This window comes from Coturnix japonica, chromosome 7 (assembly GCF_054131305.1).
Source record: "Coturnix japonica strain WE chromosome 7, WE-NBRP24, whole genome shotgun sequence".
Taxonomy (NCBI): Eukaryota; Metazoa; Chordata; class Aves; order Galliformes; family Phasianidae; genus Coturnix; species Coturnix japonica.
In genome coordinates, this window is record NC_140669.1 from 20648156 (window position 1) to 20663421 (window position 15266).

At 44.7% G+C, this 15266-nt stretch overlaps 1 protein-coding gene across 5 annotated transcripts in view; it reads left to right on the plus strand.

The window, feature by feature from the left end:
- Positions 1 to 906: 906 nt before the first annotated feature.
- UBE2E3 (ubiquitin conjugating enzyme E2 E3) overlaps positions 907 to 15266 on the plus strand; it is a 56364-nt gene continuing 42004 nt past the window's right edge. For 3 of the 5 annotated variants that reach the window (XR_014948053.1, XR_014948055.1, XM_015868368.3), the window contains exons 1-3: positions 907 to 1062; positions 2159 to 2361; positions 4477 to 4527. Coding sequence is in view for 2 of the 5 variants with exons in the window: in XM_015868368.3 (XP_015723854.2) it covers positions 2168 to 2361; positions 4477 to 4527 (245 nt within the window). In the remaining 3 variants the exon portion in view is untranslated. The remainder of the gene's footprint in view (positions 1063 to 2158; positions 2362 to 4476; positions 4528 to 15266) is intronic. The other 2 variants (XR_014948054.1, XM_015868370.3) reach the window with 1 other exon arrangement.

The window sequence follows — 15266 nt, forward strand, 5'->3', positions numbered from 1 at the left end:
TGCAGCACAGGTACTTATCACAAATAGTTAACGCTTCTTTTACAGGTGGGTTTTATTGCTCCAGGATCACTTTGGAATATTCACATTACTCTAATTGGTGGATGGCTCTCACTGCACACTGACCACAGCTCCTCAGGTGCGGCCGTGATGGGCCTGGGAAGAAATTCAACCTCCATCCTACACAGCCACTGATACAGACTACTGACCTCTGTGATAATAGTCAGAACTCGGCACGTAGATGCATACGGTGCAACTCCTAATTGTGTTTCTAATTTGGAATAAACCACCATGACCGCACACAGTGCCAGCCATCACTTGGACGCGTGGCTCGAGGAGCGGGGCACGAGGCGGCTGTAACACCGCTGTCAGACCCCGCGGGCGACGGAGCTGCAGCCGGGACAGCCGGCGGAGGGCACCGAAGTGCTGATGACTCTGGCGGTGCCCACACTCAGGAGCTGTGCAGGATCGCGCCGTGCCCCGCCGCGCACAGCAGCCGTCGAGGTCCACCCGCGCGCCGCCGCTTTGTCCTTGCCCGGCCCGGAGCACGCGCGCCCTCGGCCGCGGCGGGAGAGCGCCTGCGCGCACCCCAGCCCGGAGGGGGGCGCGCTCTGCTGGCCGCCAGGCGGGAGCGAGCGCCCCCTCTGCTCTCCCGTCCCCTCCCCCGCTGTCGGCTGCAGCCCGGCACAGCGGCGGCGGGCGGCGGCGGGCGGCGGGCGGGGGCGGCCGGTCTCCCCCCCCCTCTCCCCAACGCCGGACCTTCTCCCCCGCCCCCGGCGGCGCGCTCCCGCCGCCCCCCGCCCCGGCCCCCCGGCCCGCCGCGGGAGCCCGCGCCGCAGAGCGGGGCCCGCCAGCGCCACCCGCCGGCCGCGGGGCCGCACCGCGCCTCCCCCCGTCCCCCCCTGCTCCGGCTCTCAATGTTCCACACCGCCCGGCCACAGAGCCGCCGCCGCCGCCGTAGAGCCCCCCGGCCGTCTCCGTCCCCTCCTCGGGCGCCGCGGGCCCGGCCCGGCCCCCCGCCATCCCGCCCCTCCGACCCAGCAGCGGGACAGGACGCCGGCGAAGGTAAGCGAGAGGCGGGCGAGGCGGCTGCGGCGGCGGCGGCGGCTGGGCGAGCGCGGTGGGGGGAGGCGGGGAGGAGCGGGGGGGCCGCCGAGGAGCTTTGTTCTTGTTTTCGGCGCTCGCTGCCTGCCGGCGGCCGGGGGCGCGGGGCCGGCCGAGTTCACGCCTCACTTGGTGCACACACACGCGCGGCGCCGAGCGGGGCCGAGCCGAGCGGAGCGGGGCCGGCCGAGCCGAGCCGCCGCCTGCCGCGCCGCGCCGGGCTCACCCCACAAAGCGCGGCCGCCCCCGGCCCCACCGCGGCTCCCGGCCACCGGGCAGCCCCCTCCCCCCGCCGCCACCATGTCGGAGCGGGGCGGGGGGGCGAGAGGGCGACGCGGAAGGTGCGGGCGGCTGCGGGCTGCCTCCCCCCCGGCGGCCCTGCGGGGGCCCAATGCGGATCTGCCGGCGGGCAGTGGGGCTGCCGCTTCCCGAGTTGCTCCCGACGCATCTTCTGCGGGTTCCGCGGGGGTTTTCCTTTAAAAAAAAACAACCCGCGTTCTCTCTCCCCCCCCAACTTCCCCCCCCCCCGCCCAGCCCTTTAAATGCACAGAGCAAGTGTATGCTTCGGTCTGATAGCAGCCCGAGTCTCATTGGCAATGGAGCTCCTCCGAGAGAGGGGTTGAGGGGGGATCAGGCGTTTGGACCCAATAAAACGCTCCGTTCCAGTGTAAATATTTACAGGGTATCGGTGACTCCTTAAAAAACATTCCCAGGGAGGTCTGTTATTTACAATGTGTCATAAGTTATTAATGCGCGTTTCCTAAGTGCCCTGCTCAATCTGTCTGTGCCTCAGAACCAAGCCGACAATTGGCATATTGTTTGAAGCATGACAAAAATGCGAGTGGGTTTAAAAAATGGGAAATGCCGGTGTTTTCCGAAGTGTAAATGTGGTGTGGCTGTCAAGTTGCAGCCCTGGCGGATGAGACAAAGAAGAGGATCCTGGTGGGTTTCTCCATGAAATAGAGTTGTCGACAACCAAAGTGTTCTTCAGAGCTCAGGACGGCGAGGGGTGACCTGCGTGCTGTAGTAACTGCCTCTTCTCCTCCTTCCCCACAAGTTCCCCACGATGTCCAGTGACAGGCAGAGGTCAGATGATGAGAGCCCCAGTACCAGCAGCGGCAGCTCAGATGCTGACCAGAGGGACCCCCCGGCACCTGAACCTGAGGAGCAGGAGGAAAGGAAACCCTCTGCCACCCAACAGAAGAAGAACACCAAACTCTCCAGCAAAACTACTGCTAAGCTATCTACTAGTGCTAAAAGGTACTTGTGGCATCCAGCGTCCTGTAGCGGTTTTGCACGGTGTGTGGACTCGCAGTGTTGCACTGCACTTCCCAAGGCAGAGGGATTGCTTTAAAGCCACGTGGGAAATAGCACAGTACAAAATTCTGTAGCATGCTGGTCTGCTGGGAAGGACCTTCACCAGTCCAAATCCTCTGGGGCACTAATACGTGGGCTGGCCGTGTTTCTTTGGAGTTGTTGGAAAACTTGCTAACTCTCAGGCTGGTCATGGGGCACCTGTGTGCCTCTCATATTTGTTAAAATGAGTGAGAAAGCATAAGCTTCAGGTGTCTGGTTTGCAGAGACAGGTTTACATACCTTGTTGGTGTAGGGTGGATCTTTCTGGTGTATTTCAGTGCAGGCTGCAGTGCAATGACCGTACTCTTTAATTACAGAAGTCACAAAAGCCTCGTGGCTTCTGCAGGCCTTATGATTGCAGTAGAGCCCTGTGCACCTTAAAGTCACTGTTCTGTCCTGCAGTGCTTTCTGGAGAAAGTCAGGCAAATGGTCTCTTGTGGGATCTGTGGATTCCAGCCATAGGGTTCTTCAAGTGTAGCCTCTAAGTATCCGAATCTCAGGAAACCTTGTCTAGTTTTATCTGCTGCGTTTTTGTTTACACACAAGGTTACTGGCAGTCCAGCTCTCAAGACATGCGTGCTAATTATTTTCTGTAAGTTCAGCTGTGTGAAATAAAGCAAACTTTAATTCCCTCAATCCCAGTTGTCTTCTGAGATGAAACACAACTTTCAGTCTTTTCCCTGGAGTTCCCTTTCTTTACAAACATTTACAAATACACTGTGCGAAAGCCACATTAGCCTCAAGTTTTGCTTATCCAGCCCAAATACAGTAGCTCAGACTTTGAGGAACATTTTAGTAACTTTGCACTGTACTTAAACTCAGTAAATACATTTTGCAGTGTCTCAGAATTATTGCAGAATGCGACTGGGGGACTGATGACTTCTGAGTTTGTTAAAGAAACCCTTTGGAATAGGACTTGGCTGCAGAAGGAAAAGTTCTGGAAACAGTGTAGACTTTGTAATTTATTGTTAGGCTTTGTGTTCTTTTTAGTGCCTGAGGTACATCATGTAGAGGCTCACAGCTGAGTTTTCTCCTCTTACCTTTGTTTTGGTTAATTCAGTAGTTCAGTAGCATGGTTGGGCTTAATGGAAATGGTGCATGGGCTTTTGGGGCAGTCCCTGTCAGCTCATGCTCTACACTTGCTATGCACATAAAAAAGCAGTCTTGCTCGCGTGGGTTTTCTTGTGCAGTTTTGTTTGTTTGTTTGTTTTGACATTTAAAAGAGGAAATTGCCTTGAATCTTTAAAAGTTGCACCTCCTATATATATATATATATATATATATGAATAAATAATAAGGTTTACCCAAAATTTTGAGTGTTGCTTTCTGGACTGTAACATCTTGGGAGTGGTTGTTACAATGTCAAGCTAAACACAGATTATTTCAGGTTATTATGTTGCTTTTTATCATGTAAATACGGCTCCTGTAAGGCTGGGGGAGGAAAGGCAGCAGAAGGTGTGGAGAGGAGCAAAGTTGATGCAGAGATGATTCCAGTGTCAGAAGCAGCCAGGCAGATCTGCAGACCTACTTTTTAAACACCCTGCAAAGCAGGAGGTAGAATATTGCCAAAAGAATACATTTGCTGACAGCACGGCTCGCTTCTTCAGCCTCGATCACAGTTCTGTAGTGCTGGTTTAAAGTCATTGTCAAATGTGCTTGTACGGCCCCCCCTCCCCCCGGCTCATTTGCATATTAGCTTGAAAAGAAAATCTCTCTGGCAAAATGTGCTCAGATCTGAAAAAGAGTTACTGTTCCGAGTACTTGTGGGAGATTCCTACCGAACTCGGCTGTGAGCGTTCTGTTTATACACAGGATCGAGCAGGAAAAAAGCTGCAAAGTTTCTCAGCTGTGGGATTTGGGTTATACCTCTGAGAACAAAGAGGAAGCAGCCATGTTAGCATTACTGAAGGCAAAGCCAATCTTGCATTTAACTGCATGGTGGTAGAGGGCAGTGTAATTCCCTGATTTATTCTATAGACTATCTCAAATGCTTTGTGTCTGTTCTCATTTCACCAACAGAATCCAGAAGGAGCTAGCTGAAATAACTCTTGATCCTCCTCCTAACTGCAGGTATGTAACAGCTTCTTAAATCGTGGACAGTGCTAGGAGATTAACATGCTCAGGCTAATAAATGGGAAAGTTCATGTTTACAGCTGGTGACTATTAGACGACAATCGTGTGCAGTGGGTTGAACAAGCAAAGGGAGCATTTGATATTTCGTCTGCATGCTGTAGGGATAGTCGTTTGCGGTTGATGCACATAGAGAAATGTATACAGTTTGTTTTATGTAGCTGGTCACTGCCTTTGTGAAACGCTGATTATGTGAACTTCAAAATACACTGAAGCTTGCGACGTGATGTTTGCACATAGGTTGAACTGTCTTTTGAGTGCCGGTTTAGAGTCACCACTTGATTCTGAAGCAAAAGTAAAGAACTGAATGTGATTTTTATATGCTTTCCCTCAGCGTGTTGCTTAACAGTTAGATAAGAAGTGTTGCCTTCACGTTTATGTGTCTGTCAGTCAGGGCTGCAGTCTCTTGGTAAAGAATGTTTTTAAGGAAGTTCCCAGCTTGGGAGACACTCCTGTTGGTTTTTAGAGAATTGTGAGCTTGGAACTCTGAGTGATACAGTTTTAGATAAAGGAAAGGTAACTGGAGCACTGATCTGTAGGGAAGTTAAATAGTAACATAGCTGGCTTATTTCTTGAAATCTTTAACATGTTTTACTTTTGTTTAAAAGATGCATAAAATTCTCATTAGCTGTGAGCATCCAGCAATCAGACTTGCGCTAAATCACATTTAAATAGTGTTGTTTCATTTGATGCATCTCTGCGTGCTTTCTGACTGTAAGATTTCTTCAGATTAACAGCTTGTTTGTAACAGCAAGCAGTGGACATGATAAAAAACATTGGAAGTGCTTTCTGATTCTGAGTGAGAATTGTTGGACATTTGGAATAGTTTGAAAGGTTGGTGCAAAGTCTCATGAATTTGCTAAGATGTGAGTTGCTCTCATTATCTTAGTAGGCCTGGAGAGGCAGGGACTTACCAAGCTGTGTTTATTGAATCTGTGGTAAAGGTGTCTCTCCTTGAGAGCGGTGCTGTGGATCGCCTCCGGGCTGTCTGATGTGTCTTCACAGGGGCAAGCTCTGTAGACAGAGAAAAAATGGTCTGCTTTGGTTTGCTTTTAGTTTGTAAACTATTTAATAACTGTCCTGTTACCATGATCTAGTCCTATCTTTGTTGTGTATTCTAGACTTAAACCATCCCCCCCTCACCCCTCCCCCTTGGTGGGGCACCATAGGAGAGAGAATTTCTGAGGGAAATAAAACACTAATGCCTTGCCTTATAGATACTGAAAATATAGTGGAGCAGTTTCAGGTACAGCAAGCTGCAACTTGGCTTCCAGAAAGGGAAACCCCTCCACCCTCCTTATGCTTTCCAGTAGCGTCTGATCTTCAGCCCCTTGGGAAAGCAGGTTCCTCTGGTAATAGCACAAGAACACTGCAGTGAATCCTTGTGAGCTGTACTACTAGATACCCAGGAATGCCATTGAAAATGATGAACCCCCACCCCCAAAGTCTCTAAAATTATTCAAGCTTCTCTCCTACAGAGTGCAAGGGAGAACATGATTATTTTTGACAGTAAGTCAGTGCTTCTTTTCCTATAGGCATTTTTGTAGAGGAATTCACCCTTTAATCAAAAGCAACAGTATGATGATTATATTTTTACCTCCTGCAAATATCAAAAATACTTAGAAAGAGGCATTGACGGCTTTAACAGAAATTCTGGGTGTTCAGGATGAGCAGTTTGAACAGAGTTTGATTGCCCAAAAGGTTACTACAACACTGCAAGTTCCTTTTCAGGAGGAGCCTTTCGGTGGATAGTAGTGCAGACTAGGCAACAAACTGATACAGCAGGCACCTGCATTTAATTGATTTACATGCAGCAAGCAGCAGAATGTTGCTTTATGTTATTTAATATATTTATCATACATGTAAAAGTAAAGAAAATGTAAAATAATGCATTTAAAAGCCTGCAAAACTCAGACCTATTCATACTTGCTTTAAAAATGACAAGCTGCTTGTGTCTCAAGTTCTCCCAAAGAGATTTCTTCATTCCAGGTTGCATCCCCCCAGTCCTAGATTTGTCCCTTACAAGTCGCAGGGCTCACAGTAATGAAGTGATGCTCTCAGATACCAGCAATCCTTCTGGTTGCCCACTTATGTAAGTAACTAAGAAAACCCAGCATTTTTAAAATACAATAATGCACATGCACACAGTATGTGCTAAATTTGATAGGATGCACTCTTTTGTGCTGTGGTAAGCGCTGCTGCTGCTGCTCACCTGACAGCAAGTTGCTCCCTAACACACTTCCACCAGAAGGACCTGAGGTTGGTTTAGCACCTTACAAATGACTCTGACTGGTTGTGCTGCGATTCTCACTCAAATGTGTAGCTGTGTAGGTCTCTTCAGCAGAGAAATTTCCCAGACTCACAGCTATTACTCTAACAGCTGTTTTGTAAAAATGCCTGAGCCCCAGGAGAGCCCCATTCTTGGGTGTGCTGAGGAGGCCTGGGCTGCACATTAAGTTCTATTTTAGGCACTGAGGCAGCAGAATGGCAGGCATGTTAAAAATGTCTAAAAAGCATTTTTTTGCTTGCTTATCTCAACAGTATATTTTATGATTCTGTTAATTTAATTGGGCAATGAAACGTTAGAAAAGTCCTGTTGTTTACCACTCACAAATACAACACATACTGCATCCTAGAGGATACCTCTCCAAAAAATCTTAATGCTGTTAGCTGTGTACTTTAACATACAGTAATATCCTACATTCTTTTGGGTTACATGATGATTTTCAAGAAAGACAGAGCACCAAAACCAATGAAATTCGATTGATCTTAAGTCACTAAAGATGATGGGAAAGAAATCAAGTACTGCTTTCACCTCATGTTTACTCCCATCTCATAGAATGGCCTGAAATGAGTCACTTACTGTCCAGCTGTAACACCAGGGCAGATAGGCAGGTTGAGGACACAGGTATCAAATCCTGTTTTTTCTTGCTTTTGCTGGCTTAACTCAAAGCTCTACTACTTGATGCAATGTGCTGTATTTAATTTCTTTTGTGCTTTTAATAGCATAAAGCACAGCTAAAAAGGTCTTGGCCCTATTGCTCCTAGGCAGTTCAATTTCAAACCATTGCCAAGTGCTTTTACAGGCTTCAAGGTACGGAAATGTGCCAAAACCCACTGTTGTACATTCTCAGAAAAATGCTGCAAAGGTCTTGCACATAATGCAAGGTAAATATGTGCTGCAGAAATGCTCTTAAATAGGTTTGACATATCTGGAATGGCTGTTCTCAGTTCATGGTGTAAAACTGTTCAGAGATGAGGTCAGCACACCAGAGCTGAGGTTAGATCTGAGGCTGCTATGCTGACCTGGGTAGCTTGGAGGCTGTAGGGCACAGCAGGGCTCCCACCCTCCAGGTGCTTCCTGGCTTTTAGGGCTGACATGAGGGAGGCCATTCCCAAGGGTGCCATGATTTAGAGCAGTTTCTATTAGTAGCTCCTGGCTGCTCTGCTGATCCACAATAGCAAAAAGATGCATCTCATTGCCTTTCCTCAGTCCTCCTTTCTACTCCAAATTTAATTGTTGTTCAACTTGATGAGAAAGTTTGTGAAGTTCAACCCAATACTAAAAAAATTAGTAACATCTATGCCATGTACTTTGTAGTTTACATTCAGTTTTACAGCAAATTCAGTTTGGTGTAAACTTCGGAGGAAATGAAAGCAAACACTGAAATCAGTGTATCCACTGAGAACTTAATTCATGTGGTTTAGAAAGGAGTGAGATAAGATAGCATGTCTTTCCTATGCAAGTGTGAGAATTGGAACATTTTACAATCTAGTCTGTCAGTTGCATTTAATCACTTCTCTTTGTTAAATTAAAGATCAGACATCTGAAAACAAGTTCTTATAAGGGCCAGACAAAGCCATGTGCCTTACAGGCCCAGTCAGAGGCAGCTTTTCTCCTTCACTGCTGCTGGGAAATAGGATTTCTTATCAAGAGAGAGATTCTTGTATCACCCCAAAGGCTCCCTTGCTCTGTTATATCCTCTTGCTAGTGAGCATCTGAACCTAAACATGATCAGGCCACTCAGAAGATTTTTCTTAATAGAGATTACTATCTCTATTATCAGATCTTGTATGCTAATAGATAGTAATGTGACTTTTTCTTTTCTGTTTTTTTTTTTCTTTTTTTTTTCTTTTTTTTTTTTTTAAGCTGTGCTACAGAAGGTAGCAGTGATGCTTTTGCTGTCTGTACCTTCTCCTAAGCTGGCAGGCACATTGATAATTTATGAGTGGCTCATTTTAAAACTCCTGATTTTAAAATAACACTGCAAAGTATGTGTACTAAGCTCAATGGGAATATGATGGGTAGGGGTTTTGTCTTCGTGTAAGATTCTTGTGCTTCCAGAGGACTCTGTTTGTCCCTTTCATCACTGCTACACCTTGGGCTAATTCTGTGCTGTAAAGTTTTGCCAGCTGAACCCCATGATCTCATGTATGACACAAAGAAAAATGCCTGCAAAACCCAGACAGATGCTTTCTCTGGTTTAGTTATGGACCCATGAATCCAGATGTTTGTAACAGTCTAACTGTGGTTATTACCCCATCAGTGAGGAAGTACTGCAGTACGTATTTAAAGCAATATTGTGCAGGTATTCTTCAGAGTAGCAATTTAAGCTCTTTCAATTGAGCTGTCTGAAGCAATGAATGATTGTGCTGGTGGTGCAGAGGTAGCTGTGGATCGAGCACCCTTCCACAGCCATGTGCTAGTAAGGAAGGAGCTGCAGATAAGCTGCTAGAATCTGTTCTTTTTGTTAACATTCTCTATCTACAGTAAGGTTGTAGGCAAATGTTTACTCTGCAAACAGTCATGCCTGTTGAAGATGTTACTGCACAGCTGTGGTTTGCTCCAGTTGTGCCTTGGAGGTGGCGACTCCAGTCAGCAAGTGAAGGAGGCTCATCTGCTAGTGCTAGCCACAGGGAAAAAAAACACATACACATTGCTTAAATAGCTTAAATAGATGACTCAAATGAACTCTGCTGGATTTTTCCTCCCTCTCTTCAGAGTAGGCATTGTTCACATAAAGCATTTTGTCAAACACACCAGGATATGAATAAGTCAATCCATTCCCTTGTCTCTCAAATGTAATAAGTTCCCATCTCTCCTTTGTCAAAGACAGGCCTTCATTTTGCTACCTTTCTGAAATCAGTAGGAAGAAGAATATTCTGAAAGCAGTCAAATACAGCAGCACAAGTGCGTGCCCAAGTCCTCACATGTACTGTTGTGGCATTTATTCAATCAAGCTTCTGACTTTTTGATCACTGGCAGTCTCCCCAGTTCTCATTTATTCCCTTCGTTCCTTATTGGGTAAATGTCTTCATATTGCTAAATATTGAAATTCATTAAAAAAACATGTCAGTTTGGCTTGTTTACACCTCTGCAGTAGAAACCACAACTGTGAACACTAAATAGTTGAATACAGAAGAAGCTGTTGATTAAGGTAGATATATATTAGGAATATGTGCAGAAATGCCCTTGCTGAAGTTGAATGAGCAAAACTAAAACAAACAAAAATAACAACACAACAGAACCCAAACCTGACTTGATAATGCACCTCCTAACAGCTGCATTTTGCTTTCTATTCTGACTTTTCTTGCCCTGGCACTTGATCACTATCAAGTACAATAAACCCATTCTACAAGGAAAGAAAGCTGAGGTTTGCAGAATGGTTCTGAAAACACAAATCCACACAATTATTTCTAACACTTCCTCTCCTGCACAGAATTTTTCAGTTGTAATTGCAAAAACACAATTAAGAGGGTTCAGAAATCCTGTAAGAACATGTTTGAAGTAGCCCTCAAGCTATTCAAATACTGCTTTCTAGTATTGTCCAGCTCTGTTCCTTTGTTATTAGTCTCAGAACATAAATCAGTGGCTCACAGTAATTTAAAGATATGTTTATCTAATGATAACCTTGATTTATCTAGAGTTATTTCTACTGAGCGGTTTCTTCCATGCTCTTCCTTCCATCCCTCTTCCTTGCAAGAAGGATCTAGCCCAGGTTAGCCTAGCAAGGAGCAATAATAATGTAGGACAGCAATCAGAAGTCTGTGTTTTGTAGTCCATTTATAGTAACAACCTTATTCTGCTGTCTTTACATGCAGAGTGGCTGTCACCTTGTTTGCAAGTAGTTATTCGAGCTGATTGCGGAGTGGGGGTGACAAATGTAGAGAGGCATTTTGGTAAAACATTGAAGCGTTAAGTTTTGCTGGAGCACTCTGTTATTTAACATGCTTCTATTAAAATATGCAACAGTAGAAGATTGTATAACTCCTGAATAGAATATTTAAACTACTCTCTTTTCAGTTGAGAATGGATGACAGATTGCCTCAAGTTTGTGTTTTTTTCCAGCCCATGTTAGTGTTGACCTCACTCAAGCACAAAACAGTGGATGAGTTTTTGGTCTTTACTTGTTTTTCTGCCCCCACCCACCCACCCCAAATCACTACACAGTGAATTTGTCACACAAGAAATACAAGTGCCATAGTTAAGACAGGGTTTTGCATTACAAGTCCACATATCCACTCATAGGAATAAGTTCTTACACCCTCAAGTTTGCAGCTTGGGTCCTTGTGTAAACATCACCCACAGTTCTGACATACATGCTCTTAAACATCTGTATGTTAGTTAAAGGGTCTTATAAATCTTTCACCAGTTTTCATTGGCAGTACTCTCAAAAACAGGGAAAAAAATCTTGGCTATCTGTCTACTCTGGAGTTGCAGAAACAGTTCAAACACTTTTCACTCAGCCACTGGTATTACAAGACTAGCCCTCATTATTTCTAGTTTTGTCTCAAAACAATAGAAAAGCCTGAGACTGAGCAGTCTGTTTAAACAGTTCTCTTATATGTAACACAATGGAAAGCACAGCAATGACAGCAGAGCAGCAAGGTCCCAGGCTGCAACAAGTGAAGATTTGCTCAAATGCAACAGCCATGGGTACAGAAAGAAAGGAAAGAAAAGAAACAGTTCACCTTCAGAAGGCATTTGGTACACAGGGATCTCCAGCAAGACCCTCCTACCTCCACTGTCAACCCTTAAATGAGGTCTGGGAAGGGGTGGATCCTGACTCCATCCCTTCTGGTTGCATATACCTCAGCACACCTGGGTTGGCCCTTCCCATCAGGTGCTCAATCACTGCTTCAAGCCTGTCTTAGCATTTCTGCTACAGTGTAAAATTTGTATAAACCACAATGTGTCGTTAGACTGAAAGACAAATCTGCTTTTCAAATATCCATTTGCTGAAAAAAGCCCTTCTAAGACACTGTCATAAAACTAATTAAAATATGCCATATAGATATATGTTTTCAAACTCTGCATTGCTCACCACTGCCAACCTATCATTTAGTTTGTAAGGAGCAGAGTATATGGCAGTCTGAGCACACTGAGCACTTCCCTATCAGATGGATTTATCTGTGTGTATCAGTTACACTTCTTTGACTTGATTTTTACTTTTATAGCCTTGGAATACCTAATTTTAACTCAAATTAACAAAGTGAAAATCGGTGATAAACAGCTAAATGATATTAAACCTTTTATTTATAATGGGCAGACTGCTTCATGTAAAATTGAAGTGTGGAGCTTTCCTGCACCTTGTGTAACTAGGATTTGCATGTATGTGGAACATTCTGAAACAAATAGTACAGGTATCTTGAAAAACACCTTAAGCTTATTTCTGAGTTAAGGGCTAAGTAGGCAGGAGTGAGAATATTCAGCTGCTACCTAGAACAGGAGCATCCATTCCATTAAACTAGCCAAGAACTATACTGTGGCTTTAAATTGGTGTTAGCTTTGAGCCAGTAACCATAAGTGATAAACATACTAACCTGCTTGTGTTAATTTGGATTAATTTTCTATGGTGTCCTCCTGCAGAGATTGCCCTGCATTATTATCAGGTTTAGAGCAGTGGTTAGAACAGTTCTTAATTTTATAGCGCTTACTGGAGAACAGGATCTTTTAGAAACTCAGATAAAGATTGACTTGACTGATGGAAGCATCACTTTCAGAAACAAATGGAGAGAGATTGCCTTGATGAAATGCCACTGAGATCTGTAGTTAGCAGTAGCTCACTTTCATGTTGTGAGAGTTTTTAGTGAGGGCCTGTACAGGACCATCCTGCGATAATTCATTATTGATTTATTATTAATTTTAATTAGTTATGGATAGAGGCATCCAAAAATTGTGTAGATTTGGTACTGAGGGATATGATTTAGCAAGCATGGTGGCCATGGACTGATGGTTGGCCTAGATGATCTTTGTGGTCTTTTCCAACCTTCATGATTCTATGATTTTCAGTGTCTAGACTGTTACAATGCTTACAGTTGAATATATAATATACGGTGCTTTAATGAAGTGTGAGCTCAACTTGGAGTTTGGCCAAATGAAATTTGTGAGACCTGTGTGGAGCCAGGAGTTGGACTCAATGATCCTTATGGGTCCCTTCCAACCTGGGATATTCTGTGCATTCATTACTGACCTGAACACAGGTCTAAAGCATATAAATATTACATTGGAAGTTAGCAAAAAAGATTGCTTGCCCATATCACTTTGGATTCAAAGTGACCTTAAGTTACATGCTACTGCATGTGAGTTAATAATGAGAACTGCAAGGTGCAGCCCTTTGCCAAGGCATAGCTTTCACAATCCATAGGCAAAAAGATTGGTAAGGAGTTGTATGGGAAATTGGTAATCACAGCCTGAACCTCTGATTAATCAGCTGAGGTCAGGTCAGCTGTGGGAGCACAGGTGAGAGTAATTTAGCTGTACTCCCAGAAGGGGTGGAGCTTGACTCCACCTCCTCTAGACCTCATTTAAGGGCCGACCACCACTAAGGCAGCATCTTTCTTGGTCTTTGCTCCCTGGTGGAGATTGCCTCAGGATTTCCCAGTGAAGGCTTCCATATTAGTGAGTTTTTCCTTGTAAGTAGCTTTTTTAATATCTGTTATTATATTTCCGTTGTTCCACCTTATACGAGTGTTTCTTCAGAAAGGGTGTAACAGGTCTGAGTTTTATATGCCTTCCAGGGGTGTGCAATATGAGGCCAGAGAACAGAAATAAACAGAACAGCAGTCAAAGTGGGGGTATATATTAAAGCCTTGGAGACATGGTGTATTAAGTCATTCCATTCTGTATAGCACTGGTAGTAGTCAGCTAGAGTACCTCACCAGTTCTAAGTGTTACACAGTAAAGCAATACAGGCTAGCTGGAAAGAATACAAATTGACAAAAGAATAATCTTTGGATTTAAAATAAAGTTGCTGCCAAGGAAATGCATTAGTTATTGCTAGCTCTGTCAGGAGGTTATGGAGAGCAACTTACATTTCCATAAGGAAGATTTAGGATAGGTGTTTGGAGTTCTGAACTGTAAAGACAGCAGCAGTATGTGTAAGGAGGAGGTGGATCTGTATCACTAAAGGTTTTTAAGTAGTTAGATTAACTACAGTCAGGAGCTGGTTGGGTTCAAGTGATCCTGTGTAGGAGCAGGCAGTGGACTGGGTGACTGCTTGAGGACTAATTTCACCAAGCAGTGTATGGTAATGGATTTAAATAATCATATTAAAGTGAGGTTCCCCAGGAAGTGCTTTTTTTTCCGCTTACTTAGAAACTCTGCTTTAATTGTGAGAGGTTTTTATTATAATCACCCAGTGAAAATATATAGATTCTATCATTTCAAGTTACAGAGGTAACATCAATTATGAGAGGTTGCTGGCAGTACACAATTCTAGTCCAGTTGTTATTTAAAAAAAAAAAAAAAGCAATTGTTGCTGTGTATTTTTGTGCTTTTTTTGTTTGTCTGCTTGTTTTTTAATTATTACTATTATTTTGGGCCTGATCCTACTTTCCTTGAAGAAAGCTGTTACATTCTGCTGATAACTGCAAGTAAATTAGGTATGTGTCATGTATTCTACAGAGATGTATCACCCTTGTGAGAAACTAACAGTGCTGTTGTACAGTAGTTCTTAATTTTGGCTATGCCATGTGCTGTGTGCTTGGATTCTCTGGTTTTGTTCACAGGCACGTAAGTACCTCTAACACAGATAAACAAGAGCAAAGGGCGTTTTTTTCCCTTCTAAGCAAGCAGCAGTAGGTAGGCGAGCCCTAATGCATCTGTGCACATGCTTAATGAATAGATCAAGTACATCAGAAAACTGACCAAGAGTCTGCAGTGGATTCTATCACGAAGCACCCTCAGGAGTCAGGGCTCAGAAGATTGTAGTGAAACTGTAAGCAGCCTGGCAGGTTTCCAGCTGATGAGTTAATGCTGCTATAAACTTCAGTAGTTCCTCTCTGAGGCATGCAGAAGGGTGCAGACACTGGGAAAGTAGCCAAGAAAGGCAAAGAGCAGACAGCAAAACTAAAGGCCAGCCTCAAGGATCCGCAACACTATTGTCTCGGAGGTGGTTTCCTCCTTTGCCAGAAACCTTCTCTGTCATTCCAGTGGAAGCACTGGGAATCAGCAAGCAAATTATGGAGTGCTTTTAGAGCAGAAGTGGCCTGACTTGATTAGAAGAGCTTCAGCAAAGGTAGCTGTGCTCCACACCCCAGCCACAGTTGTTGGTTGGCAGGACATGGTGCTGTGAAAGGTGGTGGGTTCTTGGTCGTGCTGTGGTAGTTCATTGAGCTTAAAGCTGCAGCCTGACGGTTTAGGTTTTAACTTGGGTTGGTGCTTCCATCTCAAGCCT